General features: G+C 38.1%; 1 protein-coding gene across 4 annotated transcripts; it reads left to right on the forward strand.

Moving 5' to 3' along the window:
• On the forward strand, positions 1 to 26,579 carry UPF3A (UPF3A regulator of nonsense mediated mRNA decay). 4 transcript variants are annotated; one of them, XM_068180245.1, is made up of 10 exons: positions 1 to 251; positions 2,526 to 2,632; positions 10,691 to 10,797; positions 12,737 to 12,835; positions 12,922 to 13,032; positions 16,421 to 16,476; positions 16,569 to 16,727; positions 18,594 to 18,754; positions 21,835 to 22,129; positions 25,093 to 26,579. In XM_068180245.1, exons 1-10 carry the CDS (start codon positions 36 to 38, stop codon positions 25,264 to 25,266), a joined length of 1,485 nt encoding a protein of 494 aa, XP_068036346.1. In that variant the 5' UTR covers positions 1 to 35; the 3' UTR covers positions 25,267 to 26,579. The 4 variants fall into 4 exon arrangements, with proteins under 4 accessions (XP_068036346.1, XP_068036341.1, XP_068036342.1 ...); XM_068180240.1 differs by having other exon boundaries at positions 16 to 251; positions 21,835 to 21,909; XM_068180241.1 differs by having other exon boundaries at positions 16 to 251; positions 21,835 to 22,073; positions 25,093 to 25,300.
• The last annotated feature ends 778 nt before the right edge of the window (positions 26,580 to 27,357 follow it).

Genomic DNA, 27,357 nt, shown 5'->3' on the forward strand with positions numbered 1-27,357 from the left:
CGAGGTTTCCGCCCGGCTGCGGGCGCGGCGGCTGCATGCGCTCGGAGCGGGAGGCAGGGCCGGGGCCGGGGCCGGGGCCGGGCCGGGGCGGCGGCCGCGACTCGCGGCCCATGGACGCCCCGCTGCCGCAGGAGTCGCCGCGCCGCGACACCGACGCTCCGCCGAACCCGCCGCCGCCGTCCCCGCTGCCGCCGCCGCTTCACCCGGCGCCGGGGAAACAGCGGGAGGAGAAGAAAACGGCGCTGAGCAAAGTGAGGGGGCGCGAGCGCGGCGGGGGGATCGGGGCGGGGGCGGCTCCGGCAGGAGATGGGAGAGGGTGGGAGGGAGGCTGCAGTGAGGAGACAGACCGAGCCTGATCTCAGGAGGTTCCTGTGTTTATCATGGGAATTTCTTCATCTGCCGAATGAGAGTGTTCATTCCCTGGAGTATTGGGAGACCCCCAGCGTCAGCGCTGGAAATCATTTCACCTTTAATTGTGAAGTCAAGGCTGGCTATTGCTGTGGCAGAGCAGCTTCTGACAAGGGCAAGAGCACATCTCTCTTCTCCGTCTTTATTCGAGCACCTTTCAAATAATACTTGCAGACTATATAGCAGGTTGTCCAGGGATGTCATGGAGTCTTTCTGCCTGGAGACATTCAGAACCCACCTGGACAAGTTCTGTGGCACCTGCTCTAGGTGACCCTGCCTTGGCAGGGGGGTTGGACCAGAGATCCCTCCCAACCCTGACAATTCTGTGAGTCTTTGAGTATTGTGAGATTTGATTTATTCCCGGGATTTTTTTAATTGGAAAACTGAAGCACTGAAAATGACTATAACTCAGTAAAGTTAAATTCAGATATTAAAGTACTCAGAAATTAAAACAGGTTGCCTGAAGCTTGATGGCCATTTTGCTGCTTTGTGTGCTGGCATCATGCAGCCAGAGGTTTCTACACAGTTTCCTGGCCTTTATTATTGGGCAGTTTAGATTGGTGTAGTGGGTTGACTCTGGGTGGCTGACCTCCAGCCAGGTGCTCTTGCACTGCTCCCTCAGCAAGACCCAGGAATAAGGTATGATGGAAAAAATGAAGTGTCATCACAGGAAAAACTCACACAGCTGAGGGAAGACCTCATAGCAGTTTCTTACAGCTTTCTCACAAAGGAAAGTGGAGGGGCAGGCACTGATACTTTCTCTCTGGTGGCCAGTGACAGGATGTGAAGGAATGGCACAAAGCTGTGTCTGGGGAGGTTTAGATTGCATATAGAAAAAGGTTCTTCACCCAGAGGGTGGTTAGGCACTGGAACAGGCTCCCCAGGAAAATAGTCAGCACTAAGCCTGACAGAGTTGAAGAAGCATTTGGTCAGTGTTCTCAGGCACACACTGTGATTCTTGGGGCAGGGCCAGGAGTGGGACTTCAGTTGTCCTTGTGGGTCCCTTCTAACTCAGGATACAGTATGTTCTAACATGGAGAGAATTAATTTAATTAATGGCTAATTAAAAATTAGAGAAGACAGTTAAAAAAAAAAGATTGCAACTAAAACATGTTCCCACCTCCCCTCTTCCTTCCCCGGCTCAACCTCCTCTGCCTGGAAGGACTGCAGAAGGATGAGGAATGGGGGTTGCAGACAGGACATAACAGCTCCTCTCTGCTGCTCTTTCTTCCTCACAGTCCTTCCCTCCTCTGACATGGGGGATCTGACATGGGACACAACAGGATACAGTCCTTCATGAAGTGCTGCAGGAGTGTCCCTCCCACATGCTGCAGTTGTTCACGACCTGCTGCAGGATGAGTCTCCTTCATGGGCTGCAGGCCTTCAGGATAAATCTGATCTAGTGTGGGCTCCTCTGCACAGGCTGCAGGACCCTTCAGAGCATCTCCACTTGCTGTGGCATGGGGCTCCCATGCCCATGCAGTGGATGTCTTCTCCATAGTGGTCCTTCATGGCATATGAAGGAACAGTGTGCCTCACCGTGATCTCCTTCAAGGGACTCTCTGCTTTGGCACTTGGAGCACCTCCTCCCCTCCTTCTCCTTTCCTGTTTGTTTGCAGGGCTGTGTCTTACACTTTTTTCCCCCCTTACTCCTCTGTCTTGCCCACTGCTGTGCTACCTTTCCTGTCCATTCTTAAATACCTTTCCCAGTGTCACCACCAACATGGGTGAAGGGGCTCAGCTGTGCCCTGGGGTGGATCCACTGGAGCTGGCTGCATTCAGCACTGGGCAGCCCCAGCATCCGCTCAGAGGCTGCCCTGAAGAAACCCTGCCGGGAGCAGCTGGACACAGAGACCTATTACACTGAAATACTGCTGTAACAAGACTTAAAAGCTAGTTTAAATAATTTTTTAGAGATAATTTAAAATTTTTATGTAATCAATATGTATTTTTTTGGTTGATGATTAAATTGCAATGGTTCTCAGCCTGTTCATCAGAATATGTCAATTATCCTACAGTTTCAAAACAGTTGCAGGAACTGATTCAGGGAATTTGTGCCATCTGTTTCTACAGTATTTAGATCAAATATAAATCTCCATTTCTTTTTATATATGCAGGTGGTTATTCGAAGGCTTCCTCCTTGTCTAACCAAGGAGCAACTGGAGGAGCAGCTGCATCCTCTACCTGCCCATGATTATTTTGAGTTTTGCACTGCTGATCCCAGGTGAGGATGAGCTGTTTCTGTAGGTTTTTAGGTGCTGAAAACCTAATCAAGGTACATTGCAAATCACGTTTTTCCTCTTTTTATTATTTTTGTTGAGTTACTGTGATGGCCAGCCTCAGAAGGTGGGGATAACCCAGGTTCTTGTTACTAGATCCCTTGGGGCACATTAGTGTGAAAAGACACTGAATGATCAGTATTTGTAAATAAACAAAGTAGGGTTTATTATAGAACAACTTGGCTGCAAAGGAAAACAGGTATGGAGCTGTTTTGGTGGTTATTATCTATAGTAATACAACGTGAAAGCATTGCAGTGTGAAAGTGCAGCAACATCACCCACACAAGGGGGAAGAAAGAGAAAGAAAGAACAAGAGTGTGAAGCACAAAAGAAAGAAAAACAAAGTACAAGAGTGTGAGGATCTCACCACCCACAGGTCCTGCAATAAGACTTGGTTGCTGTGCAGTCTTGGATCCAGATCTGGCAGGAGGAGTGGAGGGGAAGTCCTGAATAAGTGATGGGGAGAGTATGGTGGAACACAGCATTTCTTGGGTCTATATTTGCTCAGATGCAGTTGAATATAAATCAGGTACCTCCTTCAGGGTGGTACCAGAGCCTGATGTAACAATGTGGATCACGGGACACCTAAGACAGCACAGCTGCCCATCCTAGCAGCGCAGTTGAGTCAGTTGTGCCCCATTATGTCCCATCAGCAGAGATGAACCCGCCCAGGTCACACTTCAGTTCCCTGGCATTTCCCAGGGGGAGGAGGGCAAGCCCCACAGCCCAGTGGTTAGTTCACCTATTCCATCTCAACCAAGCACCTTGGCATCTCCACAAAAGAGGAATGTTTTGATTGTCTCTGAATAGTTCAGTCTATCTATTTCTTAAAATAGTTCTGAAAGCTGGCTGCATATGCAGAGACAATGGCATTCCTGCTTTTTTCCTTTACACTGGAGATTTTAAAGTAATTTTTTTTTGTATGAATAGGCTATAATATAGTTTGAAACCCTGATGTTTCTTTTAACCTTCATTGATAAACTGTAACAGCCTGTTTAATTGGCTGTGAGCAAGATTCAGTCTGGAGCAAACAGTGACGGAATGTTTTCATGAGTTCCATTTGAGTTTTTTCTTTGTTTACCTGCATGGATTTTTGTGTGCTTCATACAAATTTTTAAATTTTATTCTAGTTTTTTTATTCTAGTTCTATTAATTTTTGTCTCATGCAAAAGTGAAAAAGAAGAAATATTGGCTGATTTAAATTAAATCAGAATTGCTGGTGTAGTTACATAATTTACTCTGTATCACAGTGGTAAAATGCAATTCCCTTTTGAATAAATCAGTTTCCAGAAGAGAAACAAAACACCGTATATGCTTAATCTTCATGTGTTCTGAAAAACTGAAGTGTAAGATTCATCTTGTCATATCTTAGTGTGTGATTAATCACCCCTCCACTGGCTTGAGATTCTTTCCACTGACTACAGAGGGATGCCGATTCTTTATTGCTGACCAAATTTTTTAAGTTAGGGGTTCTCTCAGAGTGAGTTTCGCAATCAAGAAGAAATAAATGTTTATTTAAAGAAATTATGACCATTTCTGACCTAGGTAGTTGCACATGAATGCAGCAAGAAAATTGTAGGTGCTTCACATTTTCTGTTAAAACCACAAAGGATGTGAAGTGAAGAAAGAGGAGAATTTATTCTGATTGGAAGTCTTTGTACCTTACATTGCTCTTCTGAACTTTGTCATCTCTGTTTCCACATGGGCCTCTGTAAGGCTTCTGTCCCAGCTGTTCATTTGATAAGAGGAAAATACCAAAGGCAAACCAAAAATTCTCTGAAGAGGAGTGTCAGTTCTCACTGTGTTTAGATGCACAAATGCCAATTAACATTTTAAAAATTCCAATTTGAATTTTCCAGAAAAGTTTGCATAAGAATTTAGGGAGTCAGTCTCTTTAGAAAAGAGAAGGAACTGACAATTGTTGCATATATAAAGTTTCATTTTCTCTCCTATGTGATGAAATTTGGATTACCCAAAAATCTTGCTGTTCACTTGTTTAATTGCATCTAAGGCAGGTTACCAATGAAAGATACTCTTTTTTCTCTCACACTGTCATTTGTAATGTTATTCTCTTCTGCCTTCACAAATCTAAACTCACAAAAAAAATAATTCATTTAAGTTTGAATTTTTCAGCATGAACTGTTTTGTGTTTGCTCCATTTTTCTTCATCCTGCTTTTCAAAAAATGTGTTTTCAGACAAAAGATGGGGTTTTTTTGGAAGAGATTTATCTTTACCAGGCTTGTATGGCTACAGCTTCTTTCAGCAAACTACACAGCTTATGTGGGCATTTCACTGCCCTTCTGCAGTGTTGGCTTGACTGATTATTTGTTTTTTGACTGGCTCAAGATCACCTTGCCTCTTTTGTCCCCTTTGTTCAAATGCTGACACATACCATGTATATCTTTTTATGAGTCATCTCTTTACATTACCCACTCAGGAATATACAATAAACTTCCAGAAAGTAAAAGTTTAATCAAGGTTAATCTCAGTCTTGTCTTACCCAGCAAAGAATACTTTTTGAGTATAAGGCATTACATTGCCATAGTCTGTCATGTTATGGACAGTTCACAAGATTTCAGCAAACTCTGTGCATGTGTCTTCATGTCATTCCAGGTAACAGGAAAAGCTACAGGACAAGGTTGGCATGTTTTCTGTCTTTCACTGAATAGCTTTTTTCTAGATCCTGTATCATGTGCATAGTGGCAAGCAATCCAGAGAATTCAGTGATAACAAAAGCATGTGAGGATGAAATGTCACCCAGTGAGAAGGATTTGAAGAAGCTACTCAGTGAAGAGGATCTGGTGGAAAGGGAAAGGGGCATAGAGATGCTTTGATGCAGAAGCAGACAAGTTTCCTTAAGAGCTGTAACATCTCAGTTTAACCACATCCTGTGTAACTACATCACAGAAATTTCTATAAGCTCATTCAGATTTTAGAACTTGTCAGAAATTCATGCCACAAATGATGAATGTTGGAAATGGTTCAGGAGCAGTTTGACAAATACTTACTTTAGACAAATATTTATCTATGCAAACCTATTAAACATAAGTTACAAGTTTGGTATTACAAAGTCCCTAGGCTGCAGATACTTGCAATTATGAACTGAGTGAAGTATTTGTGCATTTTCCCCTTTTTAATAAATTTTCTCTTGGCATTCTCTATTAGTTGCTGTTGGTAAGGGCACTAGAGAGGTCTAACTGTAGCTATTTCTACATTTTTATTTCCAAGATACTTCATCCTAGAGGACAAAACAAAGATATGCCTATCAACTCCAGTTTCTCTTTTTTTTTTGTAATCTTTATAATATCTTTATAAATGTTATCTTTAAGTCTACAATGTCCTGTTTTAGGCAAGCTATAAAACTTTTTCAAATTTCATGTGATTAATGTAATTTTCAGTTTTTCAGTTACATCCATTTCAGTAAAATAATTTCAGAAAGTGACTTGTGTTTCGTGCCTTTTTCAGATTCATCTGATTCACTGCATTACATTTTATTTCTCTTGCATATTGACATCAAAATGCAAACAAAACACTGTTTTTAGATGATAATAAAGACTGCCTTCTTGACAGACTGTTGTGTACTCATACTTCAAATATTAACTATTTTTTCCAGACACTCTTTCCTTTTTGTCTGCTAGTAAAGGTTTCTGAGCCTGTTCTAAAGATTTCACTAATCACTAGTCAAGAGATTGATCTCTGGCCCTTCAGGGTTTGGGTAATCTCTCTGGACTGGCATTGAGTGCTGAGTGCCAGGAATTGTTGATAGTGTTGTGAGGTTATGAAAGGAAAGAAATCTGAACACAAGCCTTGCTCCCATGAAAACTGTTCAAATAGTCAGTGCCATGCCATGTATCACAGGGAGTGATAAAGCTTTTCCAAAGAGCGCTCCTCCTTTTCCCTCCATAACTTCTTCCCAACATTGTGCTCAGGATTATTGTAGCTAAACAGCATTAACACTGTAGGATGTAGGTTTGCACCCAGGAACTGCAGCACTCAAGGGGCAGTGCCTTTAGTGCTTCAAGTGAACCACCACTACTGTGTTGTGGGTGAAATAATTGACAGGCTTTGATTGGCACAACTCTAGTGTTTCTGCTTTCTCTGCCAGGCAAACTGCTCATTTATAGCTCTAAAAAGGAAACACTAAGCTTATTTGAAATTGTGCCAGTTCAACCCATAATGTGAATGACCACAGAAGATGAAAAGGATGACAGCCAGGGGATTTTAACTTGCCATGACAGTGTCGATGATGAGTTATCAATTACTGTACGAATGGGTGGAGGAGTTATTTGACTCTCCAAAATTTAGTTGTAGAGCTCTATATACATTTAAGTATATATTTTATAAATGCTCGCCATGATTCAAGAGTTGATAAGTATTTTACTAAGATGAGATTGCTGTTTTTATAGTTCATATGTTGCTGTTTAGACTGCAAATAACTATTTAAAATTGTGTTCCTGTATATCAGTCTTTTTACACAATTGTATTAAAAGGTACTTTGTAGAAGAAGTAAACATTTAGAATGTGTTTGTTATTAAAGTTGCTAGAAAAATAAGGACTTTAAGAGATGATAGACTAAGTGTTACAGAAATAAATGTACCCTGAAAGATTGAATACCCTTGAATGCAGAGCAGAAAAAGAAAAAAGAAACAGTGTGTTGGAATGAATAAATGTGTACACTCAGACTCATCTGGGTTATTTCCATAGAGATTGCTCCAAGTGCCGACATGTGCAGTGCATCTGTCCAAAACATTATACGTGTGGAAAGAAGCATTATAGACAGCAAACATATGGCAAAATGGAACCAGCTCTTGGATGATAAAACTGAATTTCAGATCCTGAATGAAATCTGTGGTAGTAGATACTTGAAAAAGGAGGAGACACACACAGTTCACTTCTGTAGGACTCAGCTGGAAGACAAAATCCTGAAGAGTAAAGAGTATTTTAGCCAGTAACTGCTAAATGCTAAGTGCAAAAATCAAGCAGGAATGTTTCTTCTTAGGAGGGGTTGTTAGCCTCAGAGTGCCTGTAGCCTTGTGAGGCCCTGTGCATTCTTTGCTGCATGACCATGCTGTTGAGTTCTGAATTGATAGGTAAAGACAATCCAGGGTGGGGAGTAGCTGCTGGAACTCATATGTGTGAAACCTAGAGTAAAAGTGATATATATGCAAGCCACTGCTAAGTATTGCAAATTTGCTAGGTTTAGTTAGCTTCCCACCTAGAATGTTAATTTTACTCACTTTTTTAGGCACACTGCACACTTTGCTAGGTAAGAAGCCTAAGACAAGGGTTTGAAACACTCAGTTGGGTGGGTTTTGTGCACTAAGCACTCTGATAGCTAATTCACACGCATATGAGAACCAGCTCTTGTGGAAATGGCTCCAACAGAGAAGCATTGTCACAGCTCTGTTTCTGCAACCTTCTACCCCGATACACAGCTACAGTAATGGACAGACAGTGCTGTGTTATTGTGCTGCACATCAATATCCTGCTGTGCTCAACATATTGTTCTATGTTTCTGCTGATGCGTGTGAAGTTCTTGAAGATGTTGATAATGTATAGCAGCAACACTAGATCCCTTACTTGCAAGGTAAATTCTAAATACCTGTTTTCCAGAGTCCTGTTTATACAGACTCCGTTCTTTCTTACTAATGAGTGCTTGATAACCATATCAGATGTTCCTCCATTCTGAAAGATATTCACTCTGTTTAAGCTGAAAAAGCTAGAAAAATATGTTATGTACCAAGAAAAGATTATGTTGTCAAAGAAGGTGAAAGAGATGGCATTGATATACCAGCTAAAGGAAACAAGGAAGGAGCAAGCCTTTGTATTTTCAGTTCTGTTTCAGAATGTGTCTAACCATAAGGTTCTAAGTTCCTACAGGAAAAAAAAAAAAAATCCAACTGTATGATGAAGCTGTCCGCTGTACACTGAGGCAGAGAAGTGCCCCAGTAATGTAGGAGTGGACCCTTGTCCAAGTAACAGTCTTTAATCTGTAGAAAGTTTTAGTATTTTACAAAAGCTGAAGATGGAAAGAACAGTGGAGTAGTTATTTAGACTAGGGACTAAAACTCAGTTCCTCATCTCAGGTAATAATAACTGGAATGAAAAATGATGCTCCCTCAAGATTCCTGGTTTTATCTGATGAATATTTAGCACTTCAAGGGTACAATCATATCAGTCTAATATCAAGACCATGAAACATAAGTATAGTGCTGTTGATACGACAGCGAAGGAAGTTTCCTTCTTCATGGGAGCCTCAGTTATCTGAGACTTCTACTGTTGTAGCCATTAGGTAGCACAGAGACATCGTTTCCAGTACAGCTATAGATTGCCACAATAAAATTCCCTCCTTTACTTACACATGTTAAAATACATCTTCTAACCTTGTGTAGTTATGGAAAGTGTTAAATTTTGTCTTTGAAATCGATGAGAAGAAATCTGTCTTTTTATATCTGCTTTGCATCTTGGTGATAACTCTACAGCCATGCCATAGCATCTTTCAGCCCTGGCATGCCCTAGCAGTTACCCACTTACCATTTTTGCAGTTACCCACTTAACCATTGACGCGATGCTGTTCCTATCCTGGAGTGTCAAAACATACCAGGTATATATGGATAAAATGGCTCTTCCTTTCTTCCTTGGAAATAGTTTATCCTCTTCAAGTTGTAGAAACACTTCATAGCTGGTATTTGCAAAGCAGCTAAATGAAAAAAGCCCTCTAGGTTGTTTTGGTTTTTTAACATTTCTTCTGACTACAGGATCAAACACAAAATTGATGGGTGTACAAAACCATTGGTGATTGACAGCACTGCTCTTTATGGTCTCCTCCTAACACTGTAAGTGGATCCATATGGATGCATATTTTAAAAAGAAAAAATTACTTGGGAACAGTGTTGCTTTGAGCTGCCACATGCATGGATCCTGTGATTCAATCCATATTTTTGCTCTTTCTCACTCATTATGAAATCTGATTTTGAAAGATCTATGGGATTGAAATACAATTTTAGCTGTGTGTGTTTATTGTCTCCTGGTGCCAGTGGCTAGTTGGTGTGAAGACAGGCCATAGGTGACAATGGAATTATGGAATTATAGGTATTTTAAAGATACGGGCTTGTGTTAAGATTTGTTCAGAAACTTGATGTAATGTGTAGTCATCATTAAGTCAGTTTAATACAAACTGACATATATAACACTTGCAGGAGTTTAAAGCATGTACATGCCATGAATCACAATAACTTAGCTGATGGGTTCTAATTCATTAAATTACCTCAGTTTCTTCATGGTTGTGGTGTGCCAGCCCTGAGGTTTTTATCAGGCACATTAAACATTTACCCATGAAGTGGGATCTATGCCAATAAAATCTTGAAGAATCAGAATTATTTTAAGTACCTGTTTCTTTTGCCATACTTTGGATTTTCACAGTAACTGTTGGTCACAACTAGACATTGCATGTACGTTGATAACACATGGATGTCTGATAGAGTTTATTTATTTGTGTATAATTCAGTGGATTATATTGCAAACTATTAGGTTTTTTATTCTTTCCTAAAGATGGAAATCTATTTAAATACAGTGACAGCCTGGAAGCTGCCCCTTCACTGCAGTCTTTTACTTAACCTTTCCTTTCCAGTGAAACAAGACTTTTCTTAGTATGCCCAAGAAGTTGCCCAAAAGCACTGCTGTTATTCATATCTCTTTAACTGGGAAATTTAAAGTTTTGATCCTGCACAATTGGAAATGTATGCTCTGCAATTTAGGGGGACAAAATAAACTGGAAATACTTGTGTCAGTTCAGAATAAATTTCATAGTTGCATACAGAATTCTGATGTTCTGTTACTTTTTGTCATATATATATCATTAGACATGTAAATGTAAAGGCTGTTTAAGGTAGTAGTTTCTCAAAGAAGATGAGAATTAGGATGTGATCCTTCTGGTTTTATGTCTTCCCTAGCCCTGAAAAGAATAATAAGTAACAGAAAATAAAATTGTTTCTTGTTGCAGCCTTTATCCTCATCTCTACTCAAGAGCATACATTAACTTTAGAAATCCTGAGGACATCCTTCTTTTTAGAGATCGCTTTGATGGCTATGTCTTCATTGATAATAAAGGTTGGACTATTTATTAAAAAATGTGTATGTATACATATAGCAGTTTTGAGCATCGATTTCCTTTCTTTTTGCTAGTTATGCCAGTGTTTCCTCATTATGCAGCTAATTTCATTAAAATATGTTAACATTTATCACTTAAAATATAATAAAGTGCAAAATATATTTGTCCATACAGTTTTGCTTGTCTGTGTGGTGTGCATGCTTTATGTGCATTCATGTACTTTTGGCAATGCATTATCAAGATCATACTAAGAAAAATACCTTATGCAGGCTTCACAATTCATTACAATAGTAACTGAACACATTGTGAGCACAGATTTTTACATCTTCAGTGTTTCTGAGATAAAGTTTTGCCATTTACTCATGTTTGGAAAAAGCAAGAGGAAACCTTCAACATTTTGGTTGCCCACTTTTAAGACATGTAGAGATTGAATTTTTAGGGCCTTTGCCGACATCCTCAGTTGAGTTCTGAGAACAAGAATGGCAAAATTGATTGCCAGTTTTAAAATGTTCAGTCTGCAAATGTTTGTCCAACAGTAATGAAAAAGTCTGTAATGTAGATGTGGATATATCCAGGTCATCTGCAGGGGTATGAAACTGCCATCATTAAGAAGTGGTTTAGCAGAACTTTAGCAGTTCCTTGCCTCATTCAGGCATACCTTCTGTAAAATATTGCATAGGTTATGTAAATTAGACATAGGTTTGTGGCTCTCTTGTACAGACATTTTCTATTCTGTATACTCAGTGTTGCAGAGGTCCTGTGAAAAGAAGTCCTTCCCACTCTTACTAGAAACTGATCTCTAAAGAAGCTGTCAAACTAATGAATTCCTCTTCAGCGTTTCCTACCTGAGTTGTTTTATTTGCTTCCAGTATCCCTCAGATTTAGATGGTTGTCATAGAGATTAAGAACAACACGTCCCTAGCGGTGTGCATTTCCCAGATTCAAAATTCTGGGTGTTTTAAAATTTAAAACTAGAAAGAATTTTTTTAATGATTCTGCTAAGACTTTACTTTGCCTAAATTCAGCACATTCTTCAGTATTATGCTGGACTGAAGCCAGAATCCTCTGCAAAACTGAGCTTGGACCGCACTGGCCAGTCTGACATGATTGCTTGTGCAATTAAAGAGCACAAGGTTTGATCAGAAGTGCTCTCTGGTGTGGCTTGTGGCAGCATTGCATTATGGGGCTAAAACTGAAACAAGAATTAGCAGGTTCAATAAGGTTAACAAATGTTCTAGCAGACTGAAGACAAGTTTTCCATGGACTTGAGTAAAGTGTAGTCTTGAACCTGCTGCAAGTGGAAACCAAGTGAAATTCAAAATCCACACACGGTTCTGACTCCAGTCCACAGAAAAAGCCAGCAATTAAGGCATAACTCAAAGCAAAGAATCCCTGCCAGTAAAAACACAGGCAGGAGTTGCACAGTCCATCGTAAACAGAGAACTTACACACAATTCTGCCTGCTGAGCTTTACAGTTGTGGTTCTGAAAGGAGATGCTTTGTTGTTTTATTGCATATTACCCATCATTTATTTCTTTTTTAGGCAACAAAGCCTTAGAAAAGCAACTCAACAGCTTCAGATTGATTTTCCAATAGTACTTAATCACTTGTCAGATTGAGATTTTGTGATAGATTTTTCTAATTAATGTCTGGGAATAATTAAAAGGGAGCTATAAATAATATTGCAAGAATTTTATTTTGCAACAGTAGTCATCCTCATTTTCACAGTCTTGTCAGTACATCCAAATAAAAGATTTTTTTTTAAATTTTAAATACCTCTACATGTAACTTTTCATTAGAAGTTTAGGAGTGAGTTGTAGAAACATTTTTGTTTTCTCATAAGACTTCCCAACACATGTTCAAGAGTTTGGAAAATCTTACTTGAAGGTAGGGAATGTTTCTCCCTTTCAAAAAAATTAAGGATTGATTTCTTTTAAGGTTTGGAATATCCTGCAGTGGTTGAGTTTGCTCCATTCCAGAAGATTTCAAAAAAGAAGCTGAAGAAGAAAGATGCCAAAGCTGGGAGCATTGAAGATGGTAAGCATATTTTCTTGACATCACAGTGGAAAATTTCTGCTATGCATAGCAAAGTATTAACATAATTCAAATTTTTTTCTTCACAGATCCAGAATATAGGAAATTTTTAGAGAATTATTGTGCTGATGAAGACAAGATCTGTGCCAATCCTGAGATTCTTTTGGGAGAGATTGAGGCCAAAACAAGGGAACTCATTGGTCTGTTTTCTTGATTTTTCTTATTATTGAGAATATTCAATATCTTACTTTATATCTTTATGATACTACCTGCAAGAGCTGACCTGTTCAGTGTAACAGATTTATATTACTACGGTTAAATATTTGTTTTCCAGGCAAGTCGTAGCAGTAAACCTTCAAGTCTCTATGCATGAAATCACTTGGTTTCACTTGAACTTTTGCATGCACGCACATTTGCTTCAGAAATAGGCCCTTAGTAATTCTGAATACTTACAGACGTATTAGTAGATGGAAGATTTTTTTTAAATACAAAGTAGCTGAATACTTAACCATTGATCCCTGATATTAGATGCTTTTATTAAGAAACGTGAAATGATCTCTCTCTGTTCTCATGGTCAAGATTCTGGAAAAGCTCTGAAAGTAAGGCAACACCTTGTTTTCTGTATGCATGCAGCATGGCTTCCACAGTCCTGGGGGGGATTTTAAAAAAGGTGAGCACTGAAATCTTCAGTGCTAGTATGCAGGATGACATGGAATTTTGGTGTATCTTCAAGTGATAACATGCAGAACAGTTAGTCTTTCCCTAGGTGTGACAATTGAGTAGGAAAAAAAATTGACCTTTGCTGTTATATCTTTACAGTGAAAAAATGGCCACCTCTTGTGATTAATCATAGAATCATTTAGGTTGGAAACTTGCTGTTCAAGAATGTCAAGTACAACCATTAATTCAACAGTGCCAAGTTCACCACTAAACCATGCCCCCAAATGCCACAACTGCCCATCTTTTAAATACCTCCAGGGACAGCAACTCCATTTCCCTGGGCAGCCTGTTTCAGTGCTCAACAGTCTTTTGTGAATAATTTTTTCTTAGTATCCAGTATAAACCTGCTCAGTTACATCTTGAGGCCATTTCCCCTTTCCTGTCACTTGTTACTGCTGTTTGATAGTTGACTGGAGAGATTTGGAACTCTAATAATTTAGAGAAAATGGAAATGGACATTTAGATATCTCTGTTATGAATAAAACTTGTTTGTTGCTGTTTTAGATGGGGAAGTCACCCAATAATTTTTATTTACCCCTAATCTTCCATGGTTCTCTGTTTGACAGCAGAGTAAAGGCAGTAAAATATTTTAATAAGTTTGCAATTTGCAAAAAGTTTACAGTTTCAAGAGGATTTATTAACTTAAAAATATTCTATCAGTGAAGATGATTAATCTTGAGAGTTGCAGATTTCTGAGTAACAACATTAACTGAAGGCAGCTTTACATTAAGACTTTTAATGTTTTGTTTCTGTTAAATCAGAAGAAATCAAACAAGTTGCTTTATTTTTCCTGCCATTCAAAGCTCTGGCCATTGATATCAACACAAATCCAAAAATTTCTTCAGCAGTTAGCATGTTTATAGCAAAATTATGTAAGGGTTTAGCTGTGTGTCCAGTTTCAAAGGTGTTACTCCTGCTGATGTCAATGAAGGGTGTGCCCAAGACTTTGCTGGCAGAACTGAACCTCACATGCTCAGAATTTCTCCATGTAAAGTTACTGCAAACCAACATGTTTTATGCATCAGGTATTTGCATGATCATGGTTGATCAGTTTCCATGTGACAGAGATATGAAAGAGATTTTCTCTGTAGCAAGATGAAGATAAGCTCTTTTTTCTGGTTTGTTTGTAGATAGCAAGATAAAATGTAAAGTTTTGCGGACACAGCTCTTCATTTAGTAAATTATTTTCATTTAAAGGCTCTTAAACATTTTAAGAAAATGCTTTTAGGTTTTTATTTGCCGTAAGGCCCATAAATAATATGGGTAAGATTCAAGTTTGATAAACTTTTTTTTTTCCTTTCCTCTTTTGGTAGTACTCATCACACTGCTTCTCTCCCTTGAACCTCAAGTCATAATTTCTCGTTAAACCTCTTGCACTACAGTCTTAGCCATGACTAGGGTCAAGTTCTGAACTCTCAGTGCAGCTTATCCTTTCTCCAGGCCTTCCAGTTAAAATTTGTGATCTTTTTCAGCATGTAAAGGCGCCCAGAGGCCGCCACTGCTCAGGCATGGGAATTCAGGGAAGAGGAGAAAGAAGCAAAACTCAGATCTGAGGGGCTGGAAGGGGGCTCTTGGGACCTAAAACTTATCAAAAATGATGGGCAGGTGGGGAGGCATGGAAAATCTAGGAATAGAAGGAGGAAAATATCAAATCAACAATCTTTATTGGTTGTTGATTCCTACCATTGATATTTGCTAAAAAGAAACAGTGAATCCTATCAGCCTTCCCATTCATAACTGTGTAACAAAATTTTGTTATTAATGAATGGGTTGCCCCCAGCATAATCCAACTTTTAATGCAAAAATATTTAAATGTTTTTGAGATATGAATTGTGTCTAGATTTTGGCCGTGTAATTTCAAATTTGTTGAAGATTTTTCTAATTAATTTTTTTCTTTCTTTTCTTTCAAATTTTGTCATGCATCTCAATAGGGCATGTTTTTCTGTGGTTTCAGGGAGAATCCGATACATAACTGTAGAGCAATTTCAAGTAGTAAACATTTTCTATTCTGGGATATCTAAAACTGACAAAATTTATTGTAACTACTCAGAGCTGTAAGTACAGGCTGAATTGAAGTCTGAATTCAGTACCGACAGTCATGAATAAAGAATTTGATAAGGAACATGATAAAGAATTTGATGATGTTCTCCAAGTTTTTATAGAATTTGAGGATGGTTCAGGCAGGTGACTTGATTTCAGAGCATGGAGACGGCTCTGTAATAAAAGAATGACTGGGTGATCGAGTAGACGAGACCTTTTATTAGTAATTTTGGAAGCCAGAGTTTTATTGGATCTGCTAATAGTTTGCTAGATAACCTGGGACAAACTGCTTATCTGTTATTCCTCCTGTTTTCCTGTGGAAAGGTGAATACTAAATGTCAGGTAAATCAAAATGTTATATGAGACTGAAAATGTTTCCTTCATGATGTACTTTGAAAACCAGGATTGAAAAGTGCTATATGAGATTACAGTAATGTGGGCTGTATATGAACAACAATATGGCTAAGTTTTGATGTACAAAAGTAAAAAGTAAGAATAGATTCTGAACACATTTCTTTATTTTTTGGTGAAATAACCATTCAATAAGCAGGAGAGAAAAACCATTCTCTTGAACTGAAAGGCTATGATCTTTAATTAAATATCAAATAATTGTGCAACATATTTCTGTTGCTTCTAACTCTAATGGCAAAAAAGCAATGAAGTGTTTCTAAATGATGGGAATGCCTTCAAAAATACATGAAACAAATAGGTTTATCAATGACTTAGCTCCCTTTCAGATAAAGCTAGAAAAAGGGGGTTAATACTAAAGTAAAAAAATGAGTACATTTTAGGAGTTGAACACTATATCACAAATTTTTTGTGTTTTAGCTAGAAGAACAACACCCCTTTTGGAATATATTAAAAATAGAAAATTAGAAAAGCAGGTACGTTCAGACTTTTGCCTGAAGTTCTACATTTATGTTTCATATGGTTTTCTGTTGGACAATTTGCAATTAATCATTATTGAACTCTTCAGAGAATACGAGAAGAGAAAAGAGAAGAACGAAGGCGGAGAGAATTGGAGAAGAAACGTTTGCGGGAGGAAGAGAAAAGGAAGCGCAGAGAAGAGGAAAGACGTAAAAGAAAAGAAGTGGAGAAGCAAAAGAAGATTTCTGAAAAAGAAATAAGGATCAAGGTAACTAAGATCAATGAAAACAAATTATTCTTCTTTTGAAGTTATCCAGAAGTTCTCTGGTATCTCAGTGTTTATTTAGGCTACTACAGCACTGTGTGGCGACACCAAACCAATTTTGACTGGAAGGGGAAGTAATGTAGGGCTTTGACAAAGTGTTGTTTGAAAGTGTGACTGATGGCCTTACCTGCCATGGTGTGCTGGTGCAGTTAAAGCAGGTAACTCAGATATCTTCATACAACTCTGCTGCATTCTATGCCAGCATTACCTGACAGAACCAAATTGTTCTGTGCCAGCCTGTTGGAAGATTATTGTGGGTTCGATGCCCATATGGGCCATTCACTTAAGAGTTGGACTTGATGATCCTTGTGAGTCTCTTCTAACTCAGAATATTCTGTGATTCTGTGTTTCTGTGAAACATAGCTTTAACACTTTCTGTCATGCAAATCTTCATTTGGCCGTGCATGCAGAGACACATATTTATGTTTGTGCTCAAAACTGATGTATTTTAATTGTATGCTAATTTCAGGTTGCACTGCCTTTCAGCAATCTGAACAGATTTTAATGACATCACTTAGGAGGGTGCACCTTGTACTATGAAGTCAGGCCATATAAAACCATCTTATTTCTGTAAGATGACATAAATAAAACTGTTCATCTGAACCAAATTTTTTATTATTGGAAAGGCTTTATAGGCTGTTTTGAAGAGGAAATTTGGTATCTGTAGCATATATCTGTAGCATAAAGCAAGAACACACAGACTTGACTCAGATTTAGTGGTGGTGAGAAACCACAGAATTGTGAACAACCTTCCTTGTTTCTTCTTGGAAAACAGTTTTCTTCACTAAAAGTATAAAAATAGCAAATTCTGAAGCTGAATTATATGTTTTTCATATCTGAGCATAAAAACAATACTCTAGAAGTTCATAAGAAAAGGGACTTAATCCTTAAAATATATTACCTAAAAATACTTTTCCAAAAAGCCCCAGTATTCATGACATATCTGTGGTGATATGACCCTGAAAGCTATTTCTGTCTCTGAAAGAAAAGGAAAATATTACCTGAGAGAAACAATATAGAAGTTTCAAATATTGGAAAAGATTAACCTGTGCTCATTTCAGAAACAAAATGGTGGAATGGAAAGACAGAGATGTTCTGCCTAGAATTGATATGGTAGAGTAATAATTTGAGACAGTTGGTCCTTCTATAAAGATTATGCCTGTAATACTATACTCTGCTGAAACCCTGTATGGGTTGCTGTGAAAGGAACAGACTTCTTGAAAAGCCTAATCTTCAAGGTGAAAATGTAATGACTTCTCTTCTGCTAATATCACAAGTTTTTCCTCATCTGTATTTGTGTCAGGATGTACTAAGCACCTACTTTTACTTGCCTGTCTATCCCAATTCATGTGACACAAATCTTATATATAATATTTCAAGGAGCGAAGTATTAATCCTGCTCTCTTTGTAGTATTGTAGAGGTTCTGCTTCTTATTTTATGGGAAATGACATTGAGCTCTGTTACATGATTTCTAAGAAACCATAGACCATAATAATGTCTTTATATTTATAACTCAGGAGAGAAGAGTAGGTAAGTGCTCTGAGAAGAATAGGTAAGTGCTTTCTCCAGTATTCTCCACATATTTGAAAGTGTGCAGTTGAATGCCTATTAATGACTGTCACTCCTTAGCATATGTAAACCACCCTTTTAAAATAACTTTAAATTTCATAGTTTGTAAAATATATTCCTAGCATGTAAATAAGGTATCTCCAATCTTAGCAGGTTACTGATACATTTAGTACTTACTAAAATGTCTGTACAATAGAGGAGAATAATTTTCCATCATAATATAAACAAATATCTCTTAGCTTCTCAAGAAGCCTGAAAAAGGAGATGAACTGGCCAGTGAAAAGCACAAAGAAAAAGGTGAAGAAGCTGACATTGAGGAAAACAAATGGGATAAATCACCTGGATCTGGAAGTATAAAATCCAAATCTTTGGAGAGTTCACTAAAAGAACTTAAAGAAAAGTAAGTAATATATATCTTTTAGTCTTTAATTTAGATCTTAAATGCTTTCATCACAAGGCTTAAATATAAGTGATGCATTGACGAGATGTTCTGTCACCAAAGAACCAATTTCATTCTGTGTGTGAAAGAATCTCTTCTGTTGTTTTGGTAAAAGGTGTTTTGTAACAATTTACTGACCTGGTGGCAGTATTAGTGGATGCAATTTGTTATTGATGAAATGCTATGAAATCCCTGATTGGAAAGATTTCTGCATGAAAATTCAAGTCATTTTGTTGTTATCTCACCTGTTCCCCATCAAGAGCTCAGGTAAGGCTCTCTGTCCATTACTCATGTTGAAGACTAAATTGTCCACAATGCCATACTTTTCCTTCACATGTGGGTTAGCTGCAATAAACGTATAAATATTTAGGTAAGTGGGACAATGGCAAAATATTGAAGGTGTGAATGAAAGCCTTATGATATATATACATGCTGTAGGCTGTCTCTGTCTCCTGCTGCCTTTTATGTTACATTTGCAGTGGTAGGAACAAAAGGCATTGCTCAGTTCTATTACAGCTGTAGCCTGGAAATGACTGATCTTACAAGTGTTTTCAGCAGCTGGTTCTTTCTTGTCCTTTGGCACAGGAGTCCCATCGTAAGCAGGATCTACCCATAAGATATGTAAGATAAATAAGAAGAAAAATATGTATGTTCTGAATGTTCCTGAAAACTTCCATGTCCTGTTGAAATTGAAAATACTCAGAAACTTCTTTATTTATGGTCTTCATTAAAGGAAACAGAACAGTCTCAAAAGAAAAACTTGCAGGGGAAAATCAGTTGATTGCTCCTCACAGAATCTTTCAGGTTGGAATGGACCTTTAAGATCATTGAGTCCAACTGTTAACCCAGCCCTGCCAAACTGCCATTATAAACTGTGTCCTTAAGTGCCATGTCTACATGTGTCTTAAGTACTTCCAGGGATTCTGACCCCACTACTTCCCTGGCTTTTTATGGATTAAACTTTTGGTGTTGCCATGTAACATTGTTTGCAATTGATGCAGTAAGTTTATTAAGACATTAATGTAAATTTTGCTCATGTAAAACAGAATCTGTTTGGCTGCTCAGGTACAGTAAGCATTACCTTGTGTTTCCAAGTGCTGATTTCATCTTGATTTTTAGTGGGTAGGTAGCAAGCTATGAGCTATTTCAGCTGGATGGAGGTTTAAAGTTGAAACTACTTTGTCACTGACTCAGAAATTGGTAATAAGCTGTAACTGCCAACTCTACCTGCAGGAGACTGAATTTCCTGTTTGAAACCATGTCAAAGGCTTGGTAGCAATAGTTTCCTACCACAAATCAAAATCTCAATAGGTGCATAAGTTACATGGTCAAATATGGATTTGAAACTTCACCAAACAGAAGTGTGCTTCCATTCCCTTTAGTTCTATTCATTTCTGCTTTCTCTGACGGTGTAACTTCTTCTTCTACCTATACTCTGAAATTGCTTACCCTGCCATTTCCACTCTTGCCTGCCTGTTCACTGTTCACTGCGACTGAATTTTATGAATCTACTTTAACCACTCTTGGAATAGGAGTTTGCATCCCTGTCACCTGCCTGCCTTCAGACACAGCACTTCCTCCCCCACAGTAACAGACAAGGGAAGAGACGAGTATCAGGCAATACTGCAGCAACAAACTGAGAGGGTATTTTTGGCTTTTTGGAAGGTCTTGCCCTGAGCCTTGCTAGGACTTGGAGTTAGGTTTTGGAATAGCATATTAAACATGAAACAAAGCAACTTACAGCCACATACCCTTAGCTAACATAGTATTTTATGTAAATGTATCCATGCTACAGGTTCAGGGTCTGTGTAATTGTGGTTGGTTCAGGTGTCTGTGACAGCTGGGACATTGCTTCCACTTGGTGAATGTGTTATGCTGATACGAGCTCAGTCTTGCCAAATGCTGAATAACTTAACTTCTCATTCAGGTTCTACTCTGACTTTCACTCTTCCTGAGACAGGGACTCTCTTTTGGCAGCCCCACTAATGTCCAAGTTCATGACAGATGCTACCAATTTCACATCTTTGTTATATGAAAAAGTTGTATATATAGATACACTTTTATTTGTATTAAATAATTCTGAATGAGAAGCATATCACTATTTGATCACCATACCACTGAAAAATCTCCATCCTCTCTGATTCTATCTGCAGTTTTCCAAAATATGAGGAGACTACCAAAAGTAAATTGCTGTTTCAATTTTAAGTATTTATACTTATGTAATGAAAAGAAACTGCCTATGTTTGTTCCTTTTGAAGTTCAATCTATTTTGTAATCTTTCTTCATTATTTGCAGTCTTGCCGTATGAGAGAAACACCCATTTGCTGAACTGGAGCAATGAAGTGAATAAGAGCTGAGAATTTTATCGGACAGGAAGCAAAATATTGCCAGTAGTCTTTATAATATAAACCATTTACAGCATAGCAGAAATTAAGTGTCATGTTGTAGTAAGGTAACAGTCTTTGCTGAAAAAAAATAAGCAAAGGCAGGCTGGATTATTTGGAAACACAGTAAACAAAAGCCTGGAACATAAGTATTTATTTTCACAAATGTCTTCTGCAAGTTATGATGTCAGTAAATAACTTTTGTTATACAGAGACATAAAATTTACAAATTGATACATGATACCTGCACAATTCCTTCACATCCTGAATGTTCCTGTTCAAGGGAATATTTCCATGCATGACTCACCTCAACACCAGGCTACAAGGGCTAATAGTGCAGCATGTGTTTATATGAAGGGTATTGGGGAAGTATTGATAGGATTTCAAAGAGGGATAGAAGGTGAAGAATGGGCCTTCCACAACAGTTGCACAAAAGCTTGGTAAAGTTTTGTCTGCTATTCTGAACCAAATGCATAGGTGGACATACGTGGGTGAAACATTCAGCATTTAACCCTTTGTAATGAGAAGAAAACAACATTGCTATACAACTTATCTACACACTTCTGAAGTCAAAGGAAGGCTTTGACTTGTATCTTTCTGTAGCTCCTTCTTACTGTTAATTGCTTGGATTTTCTTTCTTTTCATGTATACTCATAGGTCACAAAATGATAGTGACAAAGAGCAAAGAGATTTGGAGAGAAGATTTCGAGAAAAAGAACCTGAAAGACAAAGGTATCGATTGGATGATGGCAGAAAGCATAGAACTCACTATGAGTTTGACAAGTTTATGAGAAGGAATGAAGAAGAGCTGAAATGGGGGAAAGGATACAACCAAGACAGAGGAAAGAAAGGGAACTACAACTACAGCTTCACTGTGGAGGCAGTAGACAAACTGGGTAAAGAGGACAAGTGTGATGACATGGCATCCAAAAAGGAGCGCATAAGAAATAAGGTTCTTTTATTCATTTAGGATAATCTTTCATTAGTTAATATGGTTCAAGATCACAGGTTTTAACTTCTGAAAATTCAGCATAAAGATGCTTTTTCAAAATAATTCTTTATCTCATTTTCAGTAAAACCCAGATTTCTTTCTGGGTTGTTGTCAAAGGACAACAGCAGTTCAAATAAATTAAGGTTACAGGCTCATTCATATTCACAATATATAGAAGACTTTCTGTCTTCATTTCAACCCTGTCATTTTACGAATACTATTCTTGGAAGCCTTACATTTTATAAGTATATTAAAAATCATTACACTTTTGATCAGTAATGAAATTTAAAAACTGTGGCATGTTAGTCTTTTAAAAATGTACTTCCATTACTCTCATAAAATTATTATATTATGGATTTGCCAGGCATTACTTGGTAGAGCAACAATAAGGACTTAAATAAATAGCTAATTCAGAGAGCGTGAATGTATGGCTTCTTCAGTATTGCATGCCTGCCAGTATGAAAAGGCTGTCACTTCATCAGGATAAATTTATCCTCATAGCTGTTTTCAGGGAAAGAGCAGATGCAAAACCAGTGTGAGCAGGGCCTGTATCAGGGTGTGTAGTAGAGCTGTTCCTTATTGTCTCCCAGAGATATGGGTATCGTTTTTCTCAGGCTGGCTGATTTCACCAGATGTGAAATCTGATGTGCCAGAGTCTTTTCAGGATGTGTCTCTCCTTGTCAGCCCCTTTCTCTCTCTCTTTCTTAATCCTACATTTTGCACAAAAGATGACCAAAACACTGTTAGCATAGAAATTTATTCTGCATGTGAAACTCTTCTTTCAAAGCAAGTGACTGATCTGTACTGTGAGCTAAGGCTGACAAGAGTAAACTGGTCTCATGTAGAGTGAGCCTGCATGGAGTGTGCAGGGAACAAGTTCAGATGGACTCACTGTGCATGTCAAGGAAGTCATCTTCTGCCAACACAGAAAGCCTGGTGTGCCCTGGGGTTTTTTTATGCAGAGGTCAGCTGGGCAGGATAGCTAAGATTTATCTTCATTTACACATTAGCCACTTGCCTCATCAGTGGCTCTACATTTTTCTGTACAGAATAGTCAGAAAAATGGCTAGTTCAGAAACAGGAAGATGGGAAAAATATTTTTTCTCATTCTTGCCATGCTCATCTTGAAATCTGTCAAAATAATCTCCAACCTTGGAATTGGATGGTGGGTCTTGGGGGCCTTTTGGCAAGTGTTAAGAAGCTTCCCACTTTCTATTTCTTTGCATCACATTTCTGGTAGCTTGCTGAGTCTCTGGATTAGTCCACACTTAGGACTAAAATACTAGATTTGTTCCCTAAAAAAATAAGCACCATCAGTAAGGTATTTTGCAGTGTGGTGACTTTTTTCCTTAGAGTATTTATCACATAGGTGATTAGGGGCTCAGTTTTACGACTTAGGTATAGCATTGACAATGCCAACACAAACTTTTAGTCGGAGATGGAACCTCTTTCTGAAGTTCGTAGGAATTAATTAGAAAATGGGAAATTTCCAGTATATGTAACGTGATAGCTTTTATACAAACCACAGGCTACAGAGGCTGTGGTAGGAAAAGTCATTTGGACCCTTTATCTTAAACTTTCTAAAGGGCACTGCTTGAAGATCTTCTTTTATGCAGCGGTTCGGGATATAGAAAGGTGTGTTATGCATTTCATACCACACTGCAAAGCACTAACTAGAATGATCTAGTCATAAGACTCAGTAGTGAATCTTGACATCTGGTCTAAAGAGAAGGGAAAAAAAAAGTGGGTGAAAAATAGACAAGTGGGTCAAAAAAGCTGAAGGAAAAAGAAAAGAAAAGGGGAAATGCATATTGGGAATAAGAAAAAAGAATGAAAGGACAAAAATCCAGAATTACTTCAAAGTTACTTATTATATTGCTTACTTCATTATGAAGGCAATTGAAAGTAAGTATAGTTTGATGTTGGACTATTTCAGTGTTCTGCCACTGTATTTGAGTAGGCTGCTGGCTGTTTGCTAAACCTAACACAAGACTGATCAAAAAACTCAGGTATTGGTGGGCTTTCAGTTGCTTCATAATATTATGTGAAAGTAAAATACCCTTACCAGGAAAAGACTTCTTAAGCAGAGTTTCTAACTGGTGTGTTTTACTAATGAAATTCCAAAAATAAAGAGTCCTCTGAAGAGCATCACCATTTTCAGGTTTGATGTGTCTTTTCCATGTAAACTGGCTCCTTCCATTTTCTCAGGATCAGAGCAGCATGTGTATGATTGGGTCACTCACAGAGCCTGCACATGCTCAAATTGTATTTACTTTGTGTATTATCAGTGCATAAATTCCCCTGCTCTCATACTCAGTATGGAAGGCAAGATGAAGTGAAGTAAAAACTGCAATTTTATTTTGATGTGTATAATTCAAATGTGCATTGCATGTTTAAATTCTGGTAAGGATTGGGTAATGATTGATGATCAGTTGAGGATAATTTTCTAGCTGCCACCTGCTGAGCTATTCTCTGGTCTGCCTTGGATTTTTATGCTTATATGTAATATTTGACATTCATCTGCAGAGTTGCAAGTGCACAGGCTATTTTTCTTCTCAGCTAATGTTAGTGAAGATAGCAACATTTCTTTCGTTTTACTTGTAAATAACATGTTTGATAACTGTCTGCAGTATTTCTTCTGGTTTATGTCAAATGTATCATAGGATCTTTAATTTTTACAGCATTTTTCATTTATTCAAAATGTTTGGCTCCCAAGAATAGTGTTATAAAAAACACATATTGCATACTAGATACTGAATACCCAGTCAATTTTCATTACATACCATTTTTTCATGGTTCTTATGAAATGTAAAGTAATGTAGCACAAAATCTACTTTCTTCATAAAGATTCAGAACTTTAAAATTCCACATATGTGTCCCACATGGGTTTCTCAGGGCGTTAACCATTATCTCCTTCCTTCTAGGATCGTCCAGCCATGCAGTTGTACCAGCCAGGAGCTCGCATCCGAACACATATGGGACCTACAAGTAAAACCTATGACTGCAGTGGGAAATCTTTTGAAGATGCTCTTGATAAAAAGTATGAGGCAGATAATTCAGCTGGAGCTAGTTCTGAAAAGACTGAAGAAGCAGAATAAAACAGTCTGGGGGAAAAGTCTTGTAAAAAGGAATGAATTTAAGATTCAGCATCATCACAAAAATCCATTGGGCTGTTTCAGAATTCCACAGGCAATTGCATCAACAAAATAATAATAGCTCTGCCTCTTACTTTCTGTAAAATAAAGGGAAGAGTGACTGGAGATATGTAAAATATCTTACAGAAAAAGAGTATTGTTGCTTTTTTACAAAAAGCAGCTCAAGCTCTCTGCCTAATTTTAAAGCAGTTCAGATATTTTATTAGATTTACCTTGAAATAGAAGACCCTCTAACAATTTTAAGGGAATATTTATATAAGACTTTAGAGAAGCTATGTCAGCTTCTTGAGTCTAAAGAAATTAAATGTAAATTTGCATCAGTTTGAAATCTGAGGCATTTTACATGTATTTGGTGCATGACATGAGGGTCCACAGGACCCCTTCCTGCAAATGGCAGGGGTGGGGGCTGCTGCAGGGTGTTGCAGACAATTCAGTGGGACCAGCCCTGGGACGAAGCCAGTGGTGTTTGCAGGATGAGGCCCACAGTTTGCACAGTTTTGAGGAATGTCCAGTGGTATCTGTACCTCCTGGTGTTTACATTGGTTTTCAATTAACTGTAGTGTCAGATAAGTGTTAGTAAAGCTACAAGTATGTTGTTGGAGAATTTGTCATTTTCTGAGCCACTTTTGCCTTTCATGTTTTAACAGATTCCTTGTGCTTAAAACAGAAGACAGCTAATGCAAACATCAGCACATTAACAATAAATCTGGTTTTAATTCATTAGCTGGTTTTTATCATTCTGACACTGACTTTTGGACAAAAATGTGGTTGTACAGTGATGACTTTTTATATGCTAATGTTTCATGTAAGTTGCAGTAACAGGATTTGGAAAATGTAAAATACATGAGCATTCTTCAGTTTTGTTTGCTAAAAAATTAAACACACATGAGTGTCACTTGCAAACTACCATTTTGTAAGATCCAGGCCAAATTCTGCCCTCTAAGGCAGGCACATATACATGTGTATGTGTGTGGGGGGGTGTTTGTGTGTCTTCTGTTGGTTTCAATGATAGATGTGTGTTAATGAAAGGGTGGGATATGTTCATTTATCTTTCATGGCTGAAAATTTCTCAGTTGTCTAAAACTGAGACCTGCTTTGTTGTTGAAGTTAAATAGTAAGATATTATTTTTACATCCTCTCTGAACATTTTATTATTAAGCATAACATCTAATTGTCCTAGACTGAAAAGTATTTACTGTATTTTACCAGATATTAAGCATTAAATAGAATAAAAGCAAAAAAGATTTTGACTATGATTCTGAGATGTGATACTGTGCTATTTTTTCATCTATTACTCCAGAAAAAAATAAGTAAGATGCTATTATACTCCTTTGCATGCTTCAGAAGCAGATAAAAATACAGTTGAGAAGAATTTTAGTATCAGGCTACATAAGTCAGCTGCCAACTAAAATTACTTCAAGATTAAGTAAAACTGCTGCTAGAGAATCATCTGGGTTTAGCTCAATCTAAAGTTCATCTCCTTTGCCAAGTTTATCCTTACTGCAGGAGAAAGGATTTTGTTGCGGTGTCCTGGCTGAGCACTGTGAGGGCAGCCTTTCCCCTCAGAGAAAAATCCCAGCTTGATCCAAGGAAACTCATCAGGGAAATTCTGCAGTAGAGCTGGGCAGAGCTGGGATTTTCACCAGATGAGGGTCTGCTCAAAAGCATTTCCCACCTTTTTGGATGACCTGTGGGTGAGTGGAGCAGGGGATGTGTGTCACCTGTGAAGGGGACCAGCAGGATACAGGAGCTAAGATTTTGCATACGCTCACTAGTTGAGTTTGATATCGTTTGGCTTTTGGGCTTCTCCATTTGCACCCGAGTTCCTTGGTTATGAGCACGTCTTGACAGTGTTACAGAGAACTAACTAAACACAGGAATTTTGCAGTATTTTTCCATTTGGGTCTTCATATTCAAACCTCATCTCAGTAAAAACTGTCAGTGCTTAAACACTTGTGTCCATCAGATCAAGCTGGAGATCCAGGTCAAGACAGAAATTCTTGCAGCCTTTTGACAAATTTTTGTGTTCTCGTG

Source organism: Anomalospiza imberbis, chromosome 2 (genome assembly GCF_031753505.1).
Source record: "Anomalospiza imberbis isolate Cuckoo-Finch-1a 21T00152 chromosome 2, ASM3175350v1, whole genome shotgun sequence".
In the NCBI taxonomy this organism is placed as follows: domain Eukaryota; kingdom Metazoa; phylum Chordata; class Aves; order Passeriformes; family Viduidae; genus Anomalospiza; species Anomalospiza imberbis.

Coding starts and splice junctions, on each gene's coding strand:
- UPF3A (XM_068180245.1), top strand. CDS start 36: ATGCGCTCGGAGCGGGAGGCAGGGCCGGGGCCGGGGCCGGGGCCGGGC. Junction 12,836..12,921: donor AGCTGGGAGCATTGAAGATG/GTAAGCATATTT, acceptor TTTTCTTCACAG/ATCCAGAATATAGGAAATTT. Junction 18,755..21,834: donor CTAAAAGAACTTAAAGAAAA/GTAAGTAATATA, acceptor GTATACTCATAG/GTCACAAAATGATAGTGACA.